At 52.2% G+C, this 17,752-nt stretch overlaps 1 protein-coding gene across 1 annotated transcript in view; it reads left to right on the top strand.

Annotated features, from left to right (window-relative positions):
* Positions 1-17,752, top strand: part of ADAP1 (ArfGAP with dual PH domains 1) — a 93,952-nt gene that overhangs the window by 59,704 nt on the left and 16,496 nt on the right. The window contains exons 5-6 of the mRNA XM_064153729.1: positions 14,740-14,852; positions 17,171-17,317. Coding sequence (XP_064009799.1) covers positions 14,740-14,852; positions 17,171-17,317 — 260 coding nt within the window. The remainder of the gene's footprint in view (positions 1-14,739; positions 14,853-17,170; positions 17,318-17,752) is intronic.

The raw sequence follows: 17,752 nt of genomic DNA on the forward strand, positions 1-17,752 counted from the left end.
TCCTGCCCCCATAGCTGTGATCTGAGGTTCTGCAGGATGCCTGTATGAAATCCAGACCTTGAGGTGGTTCCTGGTGCTTTGCAGTTATCTCAAGCTGAAGCCTCAGCAGCATATAGATTGGTGCACACCAAATGCTTCTGTGTCTCACCTCTTTGCTTTGTGTATAGAAGCCGCAGTGGTTGCATGTGAGGCTGTAGGTGAGGTCTCCTCAGCCTGCAGAGCTCCAGGCAGGGCCAGCTCCATACAAGGGCACTACTGGGCAGGCAGCACTGCCTCTGGGATGGTGGCAGCAGTTCCTCCAGCTCCTGAGAAGGCTGAAGTACATCTTCTCATGCAGCTTTTGTGCATGTAACTTGCAATGGCTGCAGTGAGGATTTTTGGGGGGAGTTTATCTCCTGCCTCCTGAGGAGAATCCTGGTCTTGTGTTTGGGAATGGTGTTGCTCTCAAGCTCCAGCTTCTGGAAGCACATGCTGCATGGCTATTACTATGACTTAGTACTGCATGCCTGTCCTTAAATGTTTTCTCACCCAGCCTTCCAGCTCCATCAGGCTTTGAGTGCTTTCAGTGCTGGTAAATGGGGTGAGCATCGCACTGGGAACCTCTCAGCTTTCATCTGCCTTTTTGTAATCAAATTCTAGCTTCAAAAGACCAAAACCTGAAGGTTATTTACCTGACATTGGATGGGCTTATTTTTTTTTTCACTTGAACAGTGTAGCAGCTCCCAGGTGGGTGTGTGGGGATGCCACTTGAAGAGGAAGCATTTGATTTCCAAGTAAAATTAGATTCCACATTCAATTCTCTGTAAGGCAAGTGCAAGACTTCCAGTAAAGACATTTTCTGTGGCAGAGGGTTTTAACATCCCCCACCAGATACAGTCAAATTGCTCAGCAGCAGCCAGCTCTTGCCTTATCTGGAATGTGTAAGCACTTGCTCAGTAATGAAGTTACCATGGAAGTGGTGCTGTATTGATGGTCAATTATAAGATAAACTGACAGGAGGGAGGTTGTGGCTGCATTCTCCAGGCTGATATCCCTGCAGCAGCCAGGTGAAGACTTGGGAATTCTGTGCTTTGATGTTTTCTCCTGATGCTGTGCCCACACAGCCTTCTCAGGGGAGGTGAGTGATCAATTGGAGATCAAGAATCACTCTTCCAAAAGGATTTTTTTCCTCTGGTGAGTGGCCTGGCCTGGCTCAGGAGCAGTGTGGCCAGCAGGACAAGGGAGGTTCTTGTGCCCCTGTACTCAGCATTGCTCAGGCCACACCTTGAGTGCTGTATCCAGTTCTGGGCTCCTCAATTCAAGAGAGATGTTGAGGTGCTGGAAGGTGCCCAGAGAAGGGCAACAAAGCTGGTGAGGGGCCTGGAGCAGAGCCCTGTGAGGAGAGGCTGAGGGAGCTGGGGGTGTGCAGCCTGCAGCAGAGGAGGCTCAGGGCAGAGCTCATTGCTGTCTACAGCTACCTGAAGGGAGGCTGTAGCCAGGTGGAGTTGGGCTCTGCTGCCAGGCAAGCAGCAGCAGAAGAAGGGGACAGAGTCTCAAGTTGTGTCAGGGCAGGTCTAGGCTGGATGTTGTTAGGAAGTTGTTGTCAGAGAGAGTGATTGGCATTGGAATGGGCTGCCCAGGGAGGTGGTGGAGTCACCATCCCTGGAGGTGTTCAAGGAAAGCCTGGCTGAGGCACTTAGTGCCATGGTCTGGTTGATTGGCCAGGGCTGGGTGCTAGGTTGGCCTGGATGATGTTGGAGGTCTCTTCCAACCTGGTTGATTCCATGATTCTATGATTCTTTGCACCACATTGCTTTCCAGGCACTTTCTGCCTCCATTTCCCACCTTTCACCCCCCTGACAGCTCCCCCCTGCTCCACCCAGGCACCACTGAAGTCTTGCACTGCTGCCTTCCGATGGTGCAAAAGGCAATGTGATGCCCTCCTGGGTACCTGCTGGGAGCATGAACGACTGCTTTAATGTCTTTGTCACCTGAGAGCTACTCCATCGGGAATCATAACATGTGATTAAAGAAACCAGTTAAAAACAGTTTAGGAAGCTGGATTAGGTACATGATCTCTTGTTATGGTTCCTTTTAGCTGACAACCCCATGAAAGAAGGGGGGGAGGTCTGGATTACATGGGGAAGCGTCAGGCCTGACAGGAGTTGTTTTCTGAACTGTGAGGCTTAGTGGTGTCATGTAGGATTTTAATCAGATTTAAATAGTGGCAAACATCACAGGCTTAATGGATTTCAGCTTTATTATTGGGGCTTTGCTTAGAAGCAATTTGGATTTTCAGCTGTGAGCCAGCAATGCAAGTGTATTCATGGTGACATGAAAAGGGTCTGGAAACCCAGAGACCAACCTTGCATTTAAATGCCACCTGCCTATGTACAGGGACAGATCTCATCTTCTTCCCACCAGCCTCAGGATCTCCTTGGGTTGGTTGGTTTGTGGTTTTTTAACACGTAGGCAATGTATTTGGCTCCATTTTGGATGTTTGGTGCAGCAGGAAGCTGAATCATGGAATCAGCCAGGTTGGAAGAGACCTCCAAGATCATCCAGGCCAACCTAGCACCCAGCCCTGACCAATCAACCAGACCATGGCACTAAGTGCCTCATCCAGGCTTGGCTTGAACACCTCCAGGGACGGTGACTCCACCACCTCCCTGGGCAGCCCATTCCAATGCCAATCACTCTCTCTGACAACAACTTCCTCCTAACATCCAGCCTAGGACCTCCCCTGCCACAACTTGAGACTGTGTCCCCTTGTTCTGTTGCTGGTTGCCTGGCAGAAGAGCCCAACCCCACCTGGCTACAGCCTCCCTTCAGGTAGTTGTAACAGCAATGAGGTCCCCCCTGAGCCTCCTCTCCTTCAGGCTAAACAACCTCAGCTCCCTCAGCCTCTCCTCATAGGATTTGTGTTCAAGGTTTTTCCATTCTTCACCATGAGAGTGGTGAGAGGCTGGAATGGGTTGCCCAGGGAGGAGGTTGAGACTCTATCCCTGGAGGTGTTTGAGGCCAGGCTGGCTGAGGCTGTGTGCAGCCTGCTCTAGGGTAGGGTGTCCCTGGGCATGGCAGGGGGGTTGGAACTGGCTGATCCTTGTGGTCCCATCCAGCTCTGACTGATTCTATGATTCTGTGATTCTGAAGGCTTTGTTGCTCAAAAGGAAGCACCTCCATCCCCGGAGGTGTTCAGGAAAAGCCTGGCTGAGGCACTTAGTGCCATGGTCTGGTTGACTGGACAGGACTGGGTGCTAGGTTGGACTGGATGATCTTGGAGGTCTCTTCCAACCTGGTTGATTCCATGATTCTATGGCTCTATATACAATGGCAACATATTCTGGAGAGGTGCTTGGCTTCAGCCTTGAAGCTGAACTACACAGGACCTCAAATAGTCTCTGCGCTCCCTTTTAGGGGGCATGAGTTGCTCTCCTTGACTCTCCCACAATAAAGCTGTGTTGGCTCTGCCAGTGATTTGTCTAGAGGGCAAACAAGACATGGGTACCTGTATTCCTACTTCCAAATCCAGACTATAGGAATGGCTTTTTTGTGTGCTGGGAGAAGATGCCTTGCAAGACACTGATGTTGGAGATGGTTTTGTAGAACAAATGGGGCTTTGCTTGGAGAGCTGGAGACAACCTTGGCCCATCAGCACTCGGGGACTGACTCTACAGCTGTCAGGGACAAAAGCTGTCCTTTTGTGAGGGCTGGCCATCGAGGTCTGTTCAGCTGGTTGGCGCTCCCAGTCTTGTGGGAGCAGGAAGAGAAGGAGAAAAGGGGAAGATCGATGCCTTTCAGGTTCCCCTTAGTAGTAGCATATGGTGGTGTTCCCTTTCTAGGTGAAGGGCAATGTATATGCTCCTGCTGCCTTGTGTGTTCTGTGCCACCTAAAACCGTGGAGCTGAGGTTTCAGCTACTTCCAGCTCTAAACTGAGCAGGAATGGTGATGCTTTCCCTTAGAAGACCAATGAGATGTCTGCAAGGTGTTATCTCCATCATCTACTAAACCCTGGCTTTCTGTCTGATGTAGCCATTCAAGTGCTAATTGCCTTTGACTAAGTCAATCATCTGCAGAGTGAGTGGGTTAATTGGGTATTGTGGAAGCAATCAATCTACTCAGCTGCTCGCATCCATAGCTGGGGTGCTACAATGCAGCGGACAATAATTGTTTTATGAGCTCCTGGAAGGCAGCAGAGGCAGATTGGATAGGAACAGGAAACCCTTCTCGGCAAAATGGCCTTTAGGAAAGGTAATTTGGATGCTAAGTGCTCATTAAGTGAGGGACTGATTGATTAAGAGATGAGGAATTCTCTCCTCTAAAACGCGTGTGCATGGGAAAATGGTCTGTGTGAGTGTGGGTGCACAAGGGAGGGCTTGGACTCCCTTGCTCGGCTGGCTATGATGGCCTCCCTAACATAACTTCATCCTGGCCCCACACCTGCCACACCTGCGACCTGCCAGGCACCCATCCTTACCTAGGATGCACCAAGGCAAGGTTGGACGTGGCACTTGGTGCCATGGTCTAGCCTTGAGCTCTGTGGTAAAGGGTTGGACTTGATGATCTGTGAGGTCTCTTCCAACCCTGATGATACTGTGATACTGTGAAGAGCTTACCTCTCAGGCGTCCTCCTAGGCACAGAGACTGAATTACAGGCTCACTAAATGCATTCCCGTTTGCACTGAGCTGTGCTGGGGCAGCACCAGCTCTTGGTGGCTCCTCACCTGGTGTGTGCAGGAGAACACCTCGGGGGAAGGGATGCTCATCTCCTCAGGCAGCCTGCTACAAGTGTAGATCATAGAATCATAGAATCAACCAGGTTGGAAGAGACCTCCAAGATCATCCACTCCAACTAGCACCCAGCCCTGGCCAATCAACCAGACCATGGCACTAAGTGCCCCAGCCAGGCTTGGCTTCAACACCTCCAGGCACAGCGACTCCACCACCTCCCTGGGCAGCCCATTCCAATGCCAATCACTCTCTCTGACAACAACTTCCTCCTCACATCCAGCCTAGACCTCCCCTGCCACAACTTGAGACTCTGTCCCCTTGTTCTATTGCTGGGTGCCTGGCAGAAGAGCCCAACCCCACCTGGCTACAGCCTCCCTTCAGGCAGTTGTAGACAGCAATGAGCTCTGCCCTGAGCCTCCTCTTCTGCAGGCTGCACACCCCCAGCGTGCCTGTGTCTGCACTGCTGAACGTGTAAGCAGCAGGAAGCGTAGTTATCCGGAGATGACTGCAGAATTATTCTCAGGGAAGTTCTAAGCTACTCTGCACAGCTGCAGACAGGGGTAAAAAAATAAAAGCAAACTGCTGGTGCTGTGCACTGAAGCAGGGGAGTGATTGCAGCCACGACTGAGAGCTCTGGGTGGTGTGACCAGCCCTGACACTGCTTGTGAGGGGAGTTATGTAGGGGGAGGATGAGTTTGGACAAAGTAGTGTATTCACTCCATGAGAATAAAAAGTATTCTGGATTTATATATAGAATCATAGAATCAGCCAGGTTGGAAGAGAGCTCCAAGATCATCCAGTCCAACCTAGCATCCAGCCCTGGCCAATCAACCAGACCATGGCACTAAGTGCCTCATCCAGGCTTGGCTTCAACACCTCCAGGCACAGCGACTCCACCACCTCCCTGGGCAGCCCATTCCAATGCCAATCACTCTCTCTGACAACAACTTCCTCCTAACATCCAGCCTAGACCTGCCCTGGCACAATACATATTATGCATCAATTTACATATAGAAATGTAATGTAAAATATTACATATATATAAAATATAATATGTAATGTGTAAATATAATATAAATATAGAGAGAAGTATATAATATATATCTATAAATGTAGCATCATAGAATCATAGAATGGTTTAGGTTGGAAGGGACCTCAAGGATCATCCAGCTCCAACCCCCCGCTGTAGGCAAGGACACCTCCCACTAGAACAGGTCACTCAAGGCCTTATCCAACCTGGCCTTGAACATCTCCAGGGAGCTCATGGAGCACAGAATCACTCAATGTGATCTTTGATCACATTGGGTGGTTCTGTGCTCCACAACCTCCCTGGGCAACCTGTGCCAGTGTCTCACCAAACCTCACTGCAAACAATTTCTTCCTAACATCCAGTTTCAATCTCCCCTCTGCCAGTTTAAACTCATTCCTCCTCATCCTCTCATTACAAGACCTTGTCAGTAGTCTCTCCCCAGCCTTCCTGTGGCCCCATTTAGATACTGCAAGGCCACTCCAAGGTCTCCTGGAAGCCTTCTCTTTTCCAGGCTGCAGATCTCCAACTCTTGTAGCCTGTCCTCAGAGCAGAGCTGCTGCAGCCCTCTGAGCATCTTGGTGGCCTCTTCTGGACTGACTCCAGCAGTTCCATGTTCTTCTTGTGCTGGGGGCTCCAGAACTGCACCCAGGACTGCAGGTGGGGTGTGAGGAGAGCAGAGCCAAGGGGCAGAATCCCCTCCCTTGCCCTGCTGCCCACACTGCTCTTGCTGCAGCCCAGCACAGGGCTGTGTCTGGGCTGCACTCACACTGCAGGCTCCTGTTGAGCTTTTCATCATCCCAGACCCCCAGGGCCTTTTCCTCAGGGCTGCTCTGAGCCATTCCCCACCCAGCCTGGAACTGTGCTTGGAATTCCACTGACCCCAGGTGCAGGACCTTACACTTGACCTTGTTGAATGCCATGAGGTTGACCTGGGCACACCTCTCCAGCCTGTCCAGGTCCCTCTGGATGGCATCCCTTCCATCTAGCAAGTCAGCTGTGCCACACAGCTTGGTGCCATCTGTAAGCATGTTGAGAGTGCAAGAAGGAAGGAAGAACTACTACTACTTCCAGTAACCAAACCCAACCAATTTTCACTGATGCAAGCAGGAGATGTATGGCTCTGCCTGCAGCACGACTCAAAGCCCAGCCCACAGGGCAACCTCAGATTGTGCCACCTTCTCCATCCAACTCTGTGACTGTGGGCAGCATGGTTTGTTTCAGAAGAAACATCCTTCAGACTCTTTGCTTTCAAAGGAGGTTGTGACATGGGTGTCAGTGGTGATGTGGGATGTCAGGGATTCACCACTCAGCTACTCCAAGTAATTATGCAGTTCCTTAACCTCGCAGGAAAATCAGGCACATCATCCCCAGTAAGTATCTATCTGCCTTTCTGCTTTAATTAACATCTTAGAGTGTTAATAGAGAGCTTCTGACATACAGAGAAGTGGTGATACATACCCTGTAATTTCAGCAGCAAAGTGATGTGGTTGTATTTAAATCTTCTCCAAAGCTCTGAATTGGGGTCAAAGCATTTTAGCTGCTTAGAGTAAAGAAAACCTCCTCCTGTAGGTGGAGATGCCCTGCCTGAGTTGTAGGAAATTGCTCTTGAACTGCACACACAAGGAAATATTTTCTCCCCTTTCAGTCTCCTGTGCTCTGTCTTGCAGTGAGGCCAAGCTGGCAGCTCGTAGCTTGGAAAGATTCACTCTGATATGGGTCAAGAACTGGGTAGAGGGACAGGCACAGAGAGTGGTGGTGAATGGTGCCCAGTGCTGGGCCCAGTCCTATTCAATATCTTTATTGATGATCTGGACCAGGGGACTGAGTCCAGCATCAGTAAGTTTGCAGATGACACCAAGCTAGGAGCAGCTGTGGAGCTGTTGGAGGGTAGGAGAGCCCTGCAGAGGGACCTGGCCAGGCTGGATGGGTGGGCAGAGGCCAATGGGATGACAATGAACAAGGACAAGTGCAGGATTCTACACTTGGCCACAACAACCCCAAGCAGCACTACAGGCTGGGGCCAGAGTGGCTGAGAGCAGCCAGGCAGAAAGGGACCTGGGGGTACTGGTAGAGAGTAGCTGAAGCTGAGGCAGCAGTGTGCCCAGGTGGGCAGCAGAGCCAAAGGCATCCTGGGCTGGCTCAGGAGCAGTGTGGGCAGCAGGACAAGGGAGGTTCTTCTGCCCCTGTGCTCAGCACTGCTCAGGCCACACCTTGAGTGCTGTGTCCAGTTCTGGGCTCCTCAATTCAAGAGAGATGTTGAGGTATTGGGAGGATCATGTCCAGAGAAGGGCAACGAAGCTGGTGAGGAGCTTGGAGCAGAGCCCTGTGAGGAGAGGCTGAGGGAGCTGGGGGTGTGCAGCCTGCAGAATAGGAGGCTCAGGGCAGACCTCATTGCTGTCTGCAACTCCCTGAAGGGAGGCTGTAGCCAGGTGGGGTTGGTCTCTTCTGCCAGGCAGCCAGCAAGAGAACAAGGGGACACAGTCTGAAGTTGTGCCAGGACAGGTCTAGGCTGGATGTTAGGAGGAAGTTGTTGTCAGAGAGAGTGATTGGCATTGGAATGGGCTGCCCAGGGAGGTGGTGGAGTTGCTGTTCTCTGGAGGTGTTCAGGAAAAGCCTGGATGAGGCACTTAGTGCCATGGTCTGGTTACTTGTCTAGGGCTGGGTGCTAGGTTGGGCTGGTTGATCTTGGAGGTCTCTTCCAACCTGGCTGATTCTGTGATTCCAAGAATGCATTTGGGCTTGGGTCTGATACTGTCTCCATTGCTGTGCTTGGTTTTGACTACACTAACATGTTCCTGCTAAAAGCTTTGGACCAGACCTAGTTCTACCATAGCCCTACAAGCATCATGGAAACCAGCAGTTCTGGTGCCTCTTTTTGGGTGAAATTGCAAAACAATGTGCCAAAGGAGCCAAAGAGCAGATGTGGTTAACTCCATGGTCACCATGCTTTACATAGGCTGACAGAAAGCAAAGTCCATGCATGGAGGTTTTTATCCCAAGAGAGTCTTGCTCCTGTCCTCCAGGAGGGTTCTTCTCTTCTTCAAGAGCAAAGGCTGAAACTTCAAGAGTAATTTTTGGGTACTTCCTGCAACCCACATTCTCAGAGACCAGAAAGCTCATTGCTTAGGAGCACCATAACAGCTTTCTGAGGTGGGGAAGTAGCAATGCCCTCCCCTGAGAAAATGGGGAACTGGAACAGGTTGCTGGCAGACGTGGGGTGGAAGGATGATGTCTGCAGCAGATCGTGGTGGAGGAAATCCTCTCCCTTGCTTCCTCTGCTGGCTCCCAGACAGTGGGAAAGCTGGGCCTGCAAAAAGGCTGGGGAGGGACTTTTTAGGCTCTCAGGGTGTGACAGGACTAGGGGGAGTGGAGCAGAGCTGCAAATGGGTGGGTTCAGGCTGGACATGAGGAGGAAGTTGTTGAGCATGAGAGTGGTGAGAGGCTGGAATGGGTTGCCCAGGGAGGTGGTTGAGGCCCCATGGCTGGAAGTGTTTAAGGCCAGGCTGGCTGAGGCTGTGTGCAGCCTGCTCTAGGGTAGGGTGTCCCTGGGCATGGCAGGGGGGTTGGAACTGGCTGCTTCTTGTGGTGCCTTCCAACCCTGACTGATTCTGTGATTCTGTGGTTTCATAGACTCATAGAATCAACCAGGTTGGAAGAGACCTCCAAGATCATCCAGGCCAACCTATCCCACAGCCCCATCCAGTCAACCAGACCATGGCACCAAGTGCCTCAGCCAGTCTCTTCTTGAACACCTCCAGGGATGGTGCCTCCACCACCTCCCTGGGCAGCCCATTCCAATGGGAAATCACTCTCTCTGTGAAGAGAGAGTGTATTGGATGCCATTTGTTGGGCACCTTTGTTACAACTGCTGGGTGGGGTTTTTTTGTGCAAGTGCCCCAGGTTTGAGCTGGAATTGCCTACAAAAGCAAGGTGATGGCTTTGTCTTCTTGGCAAGTGGCTGAGGTGATGCAGAAAACTTGATGACCAAACAGCAGTGGTGTTAGCAATGCATGAGTGATATCTCTAGAGCGCCCTTAGGTGCTCTCCAGCAGATCTTTGCTAGGTAGCTCTTCCTATGGTCACAGCTGAGTGCTGGTGATCAAGTGTGGTGATGTCAGGTGTCACATCTCTTGTTCTGTGCCTTGAGAGAAGAGGCACGCCTATTGATGACATGATGCTGTGTGATCTGACCCCAGCAACCAGCAAGTGAGAGAGGACTAGTGATTATTCAACCTAGAGCTTCAACATAAGCAGAAGAGCCCTCATGAAGGTCTCAACCAAGGATTAGTGCTGGGCCCAGTCCTGTTCAATATCTTTGTTGTTGATCTGCACCAGCAGATTGAGTCCAGCATCAGTAAGTTTGCAGATTACACCAAGCTAGGAGCATCTGTGGAGCTGTTGGAGGGTAGGAGAGCCCTGCAGAGGGACGTGGCCTGGGTGGGTGGGCAGAGGCCAATAGGATGAGATTGAACAAGGCCAAGTGAAGGCTTCTACATTTTGGCCACAACAACCCCAAGCAGCACTACAGGCTGAGGACTGAGTGGCTGAGAGCAGCCAGGCAGAGAGGGACCTGGGGGTGCTGGCAGAGAGTAGCTGAAGCTGACGCAGCAGTGTGCCCAGGTGGGCAGCAGAGCCAATGGCATCCTGGGCTGGCTCAGGAGCAGTGTGGCCAGCAGGACAAGGGAGGTTCTTGTGCCCCTGTGCTCAGCACTGCTCAGGCCACAGCTTGAGTGCTGTGTCCAGTTCTGGGCTCCTCAATTCAAGAGAGATGTTGAGGTGCTGGAAGGTGTCCAGAGAAGGGCGATGGAGCTGGTGAAGGGCCTGGAGCAGAGCCCTGTGAGGAGAGGCTGAGGGAGCTGGGGGTGTGCAGCCTGCAGAAGAGGCCAGATGCCTCCAAATACAAAGCTGTTGGTAAGGTACTGCAGCCCACAGAGCTGGGGAAAGGGATGGCTTAGTTCTCTGACTGATGCCCTCTGGTATAAGATCTGTTCCCTGTTCAACCTCCTGCAGTCTCGTTCCTCAACACCTTCTCTAGCTGTTTTCATGATCCTTTAGGTCAGGACATTGAGGACACATCCTGCTGACTTACTGTTTGCCTGAGGAACCTAGAGGGGTTCATTTTGGGTTCAAGTCTAGTTCATGGTGTTTTGCACTGATGGATGTTGACAGAGGTGCAGGCAGCAGGTTTGGGCAGAGCAGAGGAACAGCTCCCAACGATCCTGCCCTGGAGGAAGAAAATAAAGACAGGAAGAAAAAAGGGGGAAAAAAAGAAGAAAAAAGTAGCAGCAAGCAAAGGATTTATGGAAATCTGTACTGAAGTACAGTGAAATCAGCAGCTGGCTTTGTCATGGCATCCAGAAGCTCCTTTGCAGAGGTGGTGGCTCTGGGGAGAGCTAGAAGATGAAAGGGATAATGCTTGGTATTGGTTTAGTTTTTATTAGAATCACAAAATCAGTCAGGGCTGGAAGGGACCACAAGGAGCAGCCAGTTCCAACTCTCCTGACATGGCCAGGGACACCCTACCCTAGATTAGCCTGGCCAGAGCCTCATCCAGCCTGGCCTGAAACACCTCCAGCCATGGGGCCTCAACCACCTCCCTGGGCAACCCATTCCAGCCTCTCACCACTCTCATGCTCAACAACTTCCTCTTCACATCCAGCCTGAATCTCCTCATCTTCACCTTTGCTCCATTCCCCCCAGTCCTCTCACTCTCTCACAGCCTAAAAAGTCCCTCCCCAGCTGTTTTGTAGGTCCCCTCCAGATCCTGGAATGCCACAAGAAGGTCACCTGGGAGCCTCCTCTTCTGCAGCCTGCACAGCCCCAACTCTTTCAGTCTGTGCTCACAGCAGAGCTGCTGCAGCCCTCTGAGCATCCTCCTGGCCCTGCTCTGGACACACTCCAGCATCTCCACAGCCCTCTTGTCCCAGGGGCTCCAGAACTGGATGCAGTACTCCAGGTGGGGTCTCAGCAGAGCACAGCAGAGGGAGAGAATCCCCTCCCTGGCCCTGCTGGCCACATTTCTGCTGCTGCAGCCCAGGCTCTGGTTGTGTTTCTGGGCTGCAAGTGCACACTGCTGGCTTCTTCCTTGGAGTGGAATTTGAATATTTTCTTTTGCCACAAAAGGTTGGAAAGAGAAGATAAAAATGATGAAATGTCCCTATGGAAGAGGGCAGGGAAAACTGAATTTCCAGCCTGACCTTGACACTGGCTCACAGTCTTGTCCTGGGCAGCTCACTGAACCTCTTTGGGCTTCCATCTCTCTGTATATAACCAATGTGATGTCTGTCTGCCAGGGCTGATTGGGAGATTCTTTGAGATCCTCTCTGGGGAGATGCAGGCTAATTTTATTCTGAAGGCTTTAGAAACATCACCAAGAATGAGCTGTGGAAGGGAGCAAGTTTAATAAGGACTGCCTGCAGCATGCTTTGTCATGCAGACGTTTGTAATGAAGGCTTCCAGATGAATGCCTGGACAAGACCCACAGCCAAGGCTCACAGAGCCAAGCTGCTCCAAAGTGGACGTGCTGGGAGCTCATCTTTGTGTGCTCAGTGCTCTGCTAAGTCAAGCAAACTCCAGTGGGGATTCCTGAAGGAAAATATGGGCTCTCCTTCTGCATCACACTGTGTTTGCCGTTGGAGATGTCCCTGCCCTCCCCTGTCTCTCGTTTGATACTGACACCCTTTCCTCCAAGCCCAGCTCTGCCCAGCCCCCCAGGAGATGCCAGTGTTCACAGGCTCTCAGGATGTCAGGAGTCACTAGTCCAGAGAAGGGCGACGAGGCTGGGGAGAGGCCTTGAGCACAGCCCTACGAGGAGAGGCTGAGGGAGCTGGGATTGGTTAGCCTGGAGAAGAGGAGGCTCAGGGGTGACCTTATTGCTGTCTACAACTACCTGAGGGGTGGTTGTGGCCAGGAGGAGGTTGCTCTCTTCTCTCAGGTGGCCAGCACCAGAACGAGAGGACACAGCCTCAGGATGCACCAGGGGAGATTTAGGCTGGAGGTGAGGAGAAAGTTCTTCACTGAGAGAGTCATTGGACACTGGAATGGGCTGCCCGGGGAGGTGGTGGAGTCGCCGTCCCTGGAGCTGTTCAAGGCAAGGTTGGACGTGGCACTTGGTGCCATGGTCTAGCCTTGAGCTCTGTGAGGTCTCTTCCAACCCTGATGATACTGTGATACTGTGAGTTGGAAGGGGACCCAAAGAGATCACCGAGTCCAACCCCCCTGCCACAGCAGGACCACACAATCTAGCTCAGGTCACACAGGAGCACATCCAGACAGGCCTTGAAAGGCTCCAGAGAAGGAGACTCCACAACCTCTCTGGGCAGCCTGTGCCAGTGCTCTGGGACCCTTAGAGGAAAGAAGTTCCCCCTTGTGTTGAGCTGGAACCTCCTGTGCTGCAGTTCCATCCATTGCTCCTTGTCTTATCTCAGGCAGCAGTGAGCAGAGCCTGTCCCCTGCCTCCTGCCACGCAGCCCTCAGATGTTTATAATGTCAGACACAGAGAGGCTCTGAAAGTGTCTGTGCCTTCAGTGGAGTGAATAGAAATGGCTTTTGAAGCACTCTCCCACTGCTCCAACTGGCTTGGCATTGAAAATCAGCACCCTTCAGGAACAGAAACTGCCTGGCATTGGTTTCTAAACCGCACACTTCGAGAGCAAGCTGCTGAGCAGTTTGCTGTTCAAGAGAGCAGTCAGAGCCCCAGCAGCATCTCAGCCTCACGTTAAGCAAACCTTGCCTTTTGTGAATGTATCAGCTGGGCATCACCTCCTACCTGTCTGTCTGCTGTCAGAGAGACATTATTCCTGCTCAGCTCCAGCGTGTGCAGCCTGCTCCACGGGACACAGCAGTTATGCTGATAGGAGCCTGGCTGGCAGCAGGGTCTGACTCTGAATCAGAGATTTGGTCTGATTCTGAATCAGAGATTTGGGTTCCCAGTAATTCATTCCTACCATGCTGGTGAGATGAGCATCATCTGGGTCCTTCCTGTGCTGCTGTGAGATGAGGCTGCCCTTGGTTGGGCTTTGATGGCTTTGGCTAATCCTGATCCCTGTGGGTTCTTTCTGATGTGGTTAGGTGTCAGACTCTGATAGAATCATAGAAACAACCAGGTTGGAAGAGACCTCCAAGCTCATCCAGGCCAACCTAGCACCCAGCCCTAGCCAGTCAACCAGACCATGGCACCAAGTGCCTCATCCAGGCTTCTCTTGAACATCTCCAGGCACAGCGACTCCACCACCTCCCTGGGCAGCCCATTCCAATGCCAATCACTCTCTCTGCCAACAACTTCCTCCTAACATCCAGCCTTGACCTGCCCTGGCACAACTTGAGAATGTGTCCCCTTGCTCTGTTGCTGGCTGCCTGGCAGAAGAGACCAACCCCACCTGGCTGTGTACACCTGCCCAGTAACCCAGAGAAGCACAACCAGCAGATGGTTTGGTGGTGCTGGGTTGATGGTCAAACTTGATCATAGAGGTCTTTTCCAACCTTAATGATTCTACAGTTCTATCTGTGCTGCAGTGTGGGATGCATGGCAGAAATCTCAGAGTGTCACAGTATCACAGTATCACCAAGGTTGGAAGAGACCTCACAGATCATCAAGTCCAACCCTTTACCACAGAGCTCAAGGCCAGACCATGGCACCAAGTGCCACGTCCAACCCTGCCTTGAACAGCTCCAGGGACGGCGACTCCACCACCTCCCCGGGCAGCCCATTCCAGTGTCCAATGACTCTCTCAGGGAAGAACTTTCTCCTCACCTCCAGCCTAAATCTCCCTTGGCTTGTCACACCCTTGTGTTGTCTGAGCCTCAGACTGTCGGAGAAGAGCAAGAGCAGGGTTGAGAAGGGCAAATGTGACGGAAGAGGCCTGTCTCATCCATGTCTTGAGCAATCCAACCACTGGCGTGGTTCTGAAGTGGAAGCTCTTCTCCTTTTCTTTGCCCTCTCTCTATTTTTACGCACAGTGCTGTACCCCTGAGTCTCAGCCCTTGCTTTCTGCTGCAGGGTACCGAGAAGGGTTTCTGTGGAAGAGAGGCCGTGACAATGGGCAGTTCCTGAGCCGGAAATTCGTCTTGTCAGAGAGGGAAGGGGCACTGAAGTACTTCAACAAAAACGACGTGAGTACAGGGGGCTGCTGCGCGGGGGTAGGCATCACGGCTGTGGGGGCATCTTCAGACAGCCTGCTCCTCGTCACCCCTTAGTTGGTAGCTTTACAGTGTTCATAAACATCGAGTCCCTGGTCCCTCCAGGACAAAGGCACCGGTGCAGCCTAGCAGTGTTATGGGCTGTAAGGTATTGCCAACAAGAAAGTTCCCAGTTTGGAGGGCAAAGGGAGGAGTCAAAAGCCAGTGGCTCAACTGAGAGGATGGGTCTGATGGGAGCATGGGCATGATCCTGCCTTTCTAACCTGATCTCCTTCTATGATCAGGTGACCCGCTTGGTGGATGTGGGGAGGCCTGTGGATGTGGTCTGTCTGGACTTCAGCAAGGCCTTTGACACTGTCCCCCACAGCAAACTGCTGGCTAAGCTGTCAGCCCATGGCTTGGATGGCAACACTCTGTGCTGGGTTAGGAACTGGCTGGAGGGCTGGACCCAGAGAGTGGTGGTGAATGGTGCCACATCCAGCTGGCAGCTGTCACTAGTGGTGTCCCTCAGGGATCTGTGCTGGGCCCCATCCTCTTTAACATCTTCATAGATGATCTGGATGAGGGCATCGAGTCAGTCATCAGCAAGTTTGCAGATGACACCAAGCTGGGGGCAGATGTGACTGAGTTGGAAGGCAGAAGGGCTCTGCAGCAGGACCTTGACCGCCTGGACAGATGGGCAGAGTCCAAGGGAATGGGGTTCAATAGCTCCAAGTGCAGGGTGCTGCACTTTGGCCACAACAACCCCATGCAGAGATACAGGCTGGGGTCGGAGTGGCTGGAGAGCAGCCAGACAGAGAGGGATCTGGGGGTACTGATTGATACCCACCTGAACATGAGCCAGCAGTGTGCCCAGGTGGCCAAGAGAGCCAGTGGCATCCTGGCCTGCATCAGGAATGGTGTGGCCAGCAGGAGCAGGGAGGTCATTCTGCCCCTGTACTCTGCACTGGTTAGACCACACCTTGAGTGCTGTGTTCAGTTCTGGGCCCCCCAGTTTAGGAGGGACATTGAGATGCTTGAGCGTGTCCAGAGAAGGGCAACGAGGCTGGGGAGAGGCCTTGAGCACAGCCCTACGAGGAGAGGCTGAGGGAGCTGGGATTGGTTAGCCTGGAGAAGAGGAGGCTCAGGGGTGACCTTATTGCTGTCTACAACTACCTGAGGGGTGGTTGTGGCCAGGAGGAGGTTGCTCTCTTCTCTCAGGTGGCCAGTGCCAGAACGAGAGGACACAGCCTCAAGCTACACCAGGGGAGATTTAGGCTGGAGGTGAGGAGAAAGTTCTTCCCTGAGAGAGTCATTGGACACTGGAATGGGCTGCCCGGGGAGGTGGTGGAGTCGTCGTCCCTGGAGCTGTTCAAGGCAGGACTGGACGTGGCACTTGGTGCCATGGTCTGGCCTTGAGCTCTGTGGTAAAGGGTTGGACTTGATGATCTGTGAGGTCTCTTCCAACCCTGATGATGCTGTGATACTGTGATGATGCTCCCAGCCAGGCTAGCACCTAGATCTGAAGTTGGCAAGGAGGATAATGCTACATCTTCTTGGGCAAGGATAAATTGGCTGTGGGTGCTGGAAGTGAAGAAAGCATCCTGGTTTCTTAGCAGTCTGCTTGAATGGATTTATTTCTTTGACACTGTTCACCCCACTGTCAATGCTGGTCACTTACCATTAGCTAAAGAGGTTGGAGGAGTTCTAGGGCTTGGAAGGCAGCTGAACAAAGGGTGACACTGGAGGCACAGTGAAGATGCTTGTCTTCATAGCATCACATCTCATTGTGATGCTTGCTGTGCTTGCTTCCCTTGAACTCTGCTGGATTTTGCAGAGGAGCAGGCCCTGAGCAACCTGTCCTAGCAGGAGGTGTCCCTGCTTATGGTGGGGGGGTTTGGAACTGGATGAGCTTTGAGGTCTCTTCCAACCTAAACCCTTCTATGATTCTCTGTGTCCAATATAACTCAAAGTCAGAGGAACCTCCAACCCCTCAGTGATGCTCTGGCCAAAGGAGCACTGACTGCTGTCATAGCAGTGATCACAGATAGTGAGAGGTGTCCCTGCCTATGGAAGGGGGTGGGAACTGGATGAGCTTTGAGGTCCCTTCCAACCCAAACCCCTTCTATGATCTTTCCAGGTAGAAATCACTCACTGACACCCCTGCAACATCTCTCAGACCTCATCACCAAGCAATTTCAAGGGCTGGGAGTCAGGGTTTTTTTAGCTAATGGCCTTTCTGGCCAAATGATCTACTTCCTGGTTTGAAAGCCAATGTTCAGGGTGCTTGCTCACTCAGCTGTGTTTTCCAGGCAAAAGAACCCAAAGCAATTATGAAGATCGAACACCTAAATGCAACTTTCCAGCCGGCCAAAATTGGGAACCCACACGGACTGCAGATCACTTACTTGAAGGACAACAGCACAAGGAACATCTTTGTCTATCATGAGGATGGCAAGGTGAGAGTGCAGAGGTAACCAGGAGGGTTGAGTCATGGTCCTGGGGGGTTGACAGGGCACAGAGCCAGCCTGTGGCTGCCGGGCTCTGGGGACTGGTGTCCAGTTCTGGGCCCCTCAATTCAAGAGAGATGTTGAGGTGCTGGGAGATGTCCAGAGAAGGGCAATGAAGCTGGTGAGGGGCCTGGAGCAGAGCCCTGTGAGGAGAGGCTGAGGGAGCTGGGGGTGTGCAGCCTGCAGAAGAGGAGGCTCAGGGCAGACCTCATTGCTGTCTACAACTACCTGAAAGGAGGCTGTAGCCAGGTGGGGTTGGGCTCTTCTGCCAGACAACCAGCAACAGAACAAGGGGACAGAGTCTCAAGTTGTGGCAGGGCAGGTCTAGGCTGGACGTTAGGAGGAAGTTGTTGTCAGAGAGAGTGATTGGCATTGGAATGGGCT

Source organism: Pogoniulus pusillus, chromosome 13, assembly GCF_015220805.1.
Source record: "Pogoniulus pusillus isolate bPogPus1 chromosome 13, bPogPus1.pri, whole genome shotgun sequence".
In the NCBI taxonomy this organism is placed as follows: Eukaryota; Metazoa; Chordata; class Aves; order Piciformes; family Lybiidae; genus Pogoniulus; species Pogoniulus pusillus.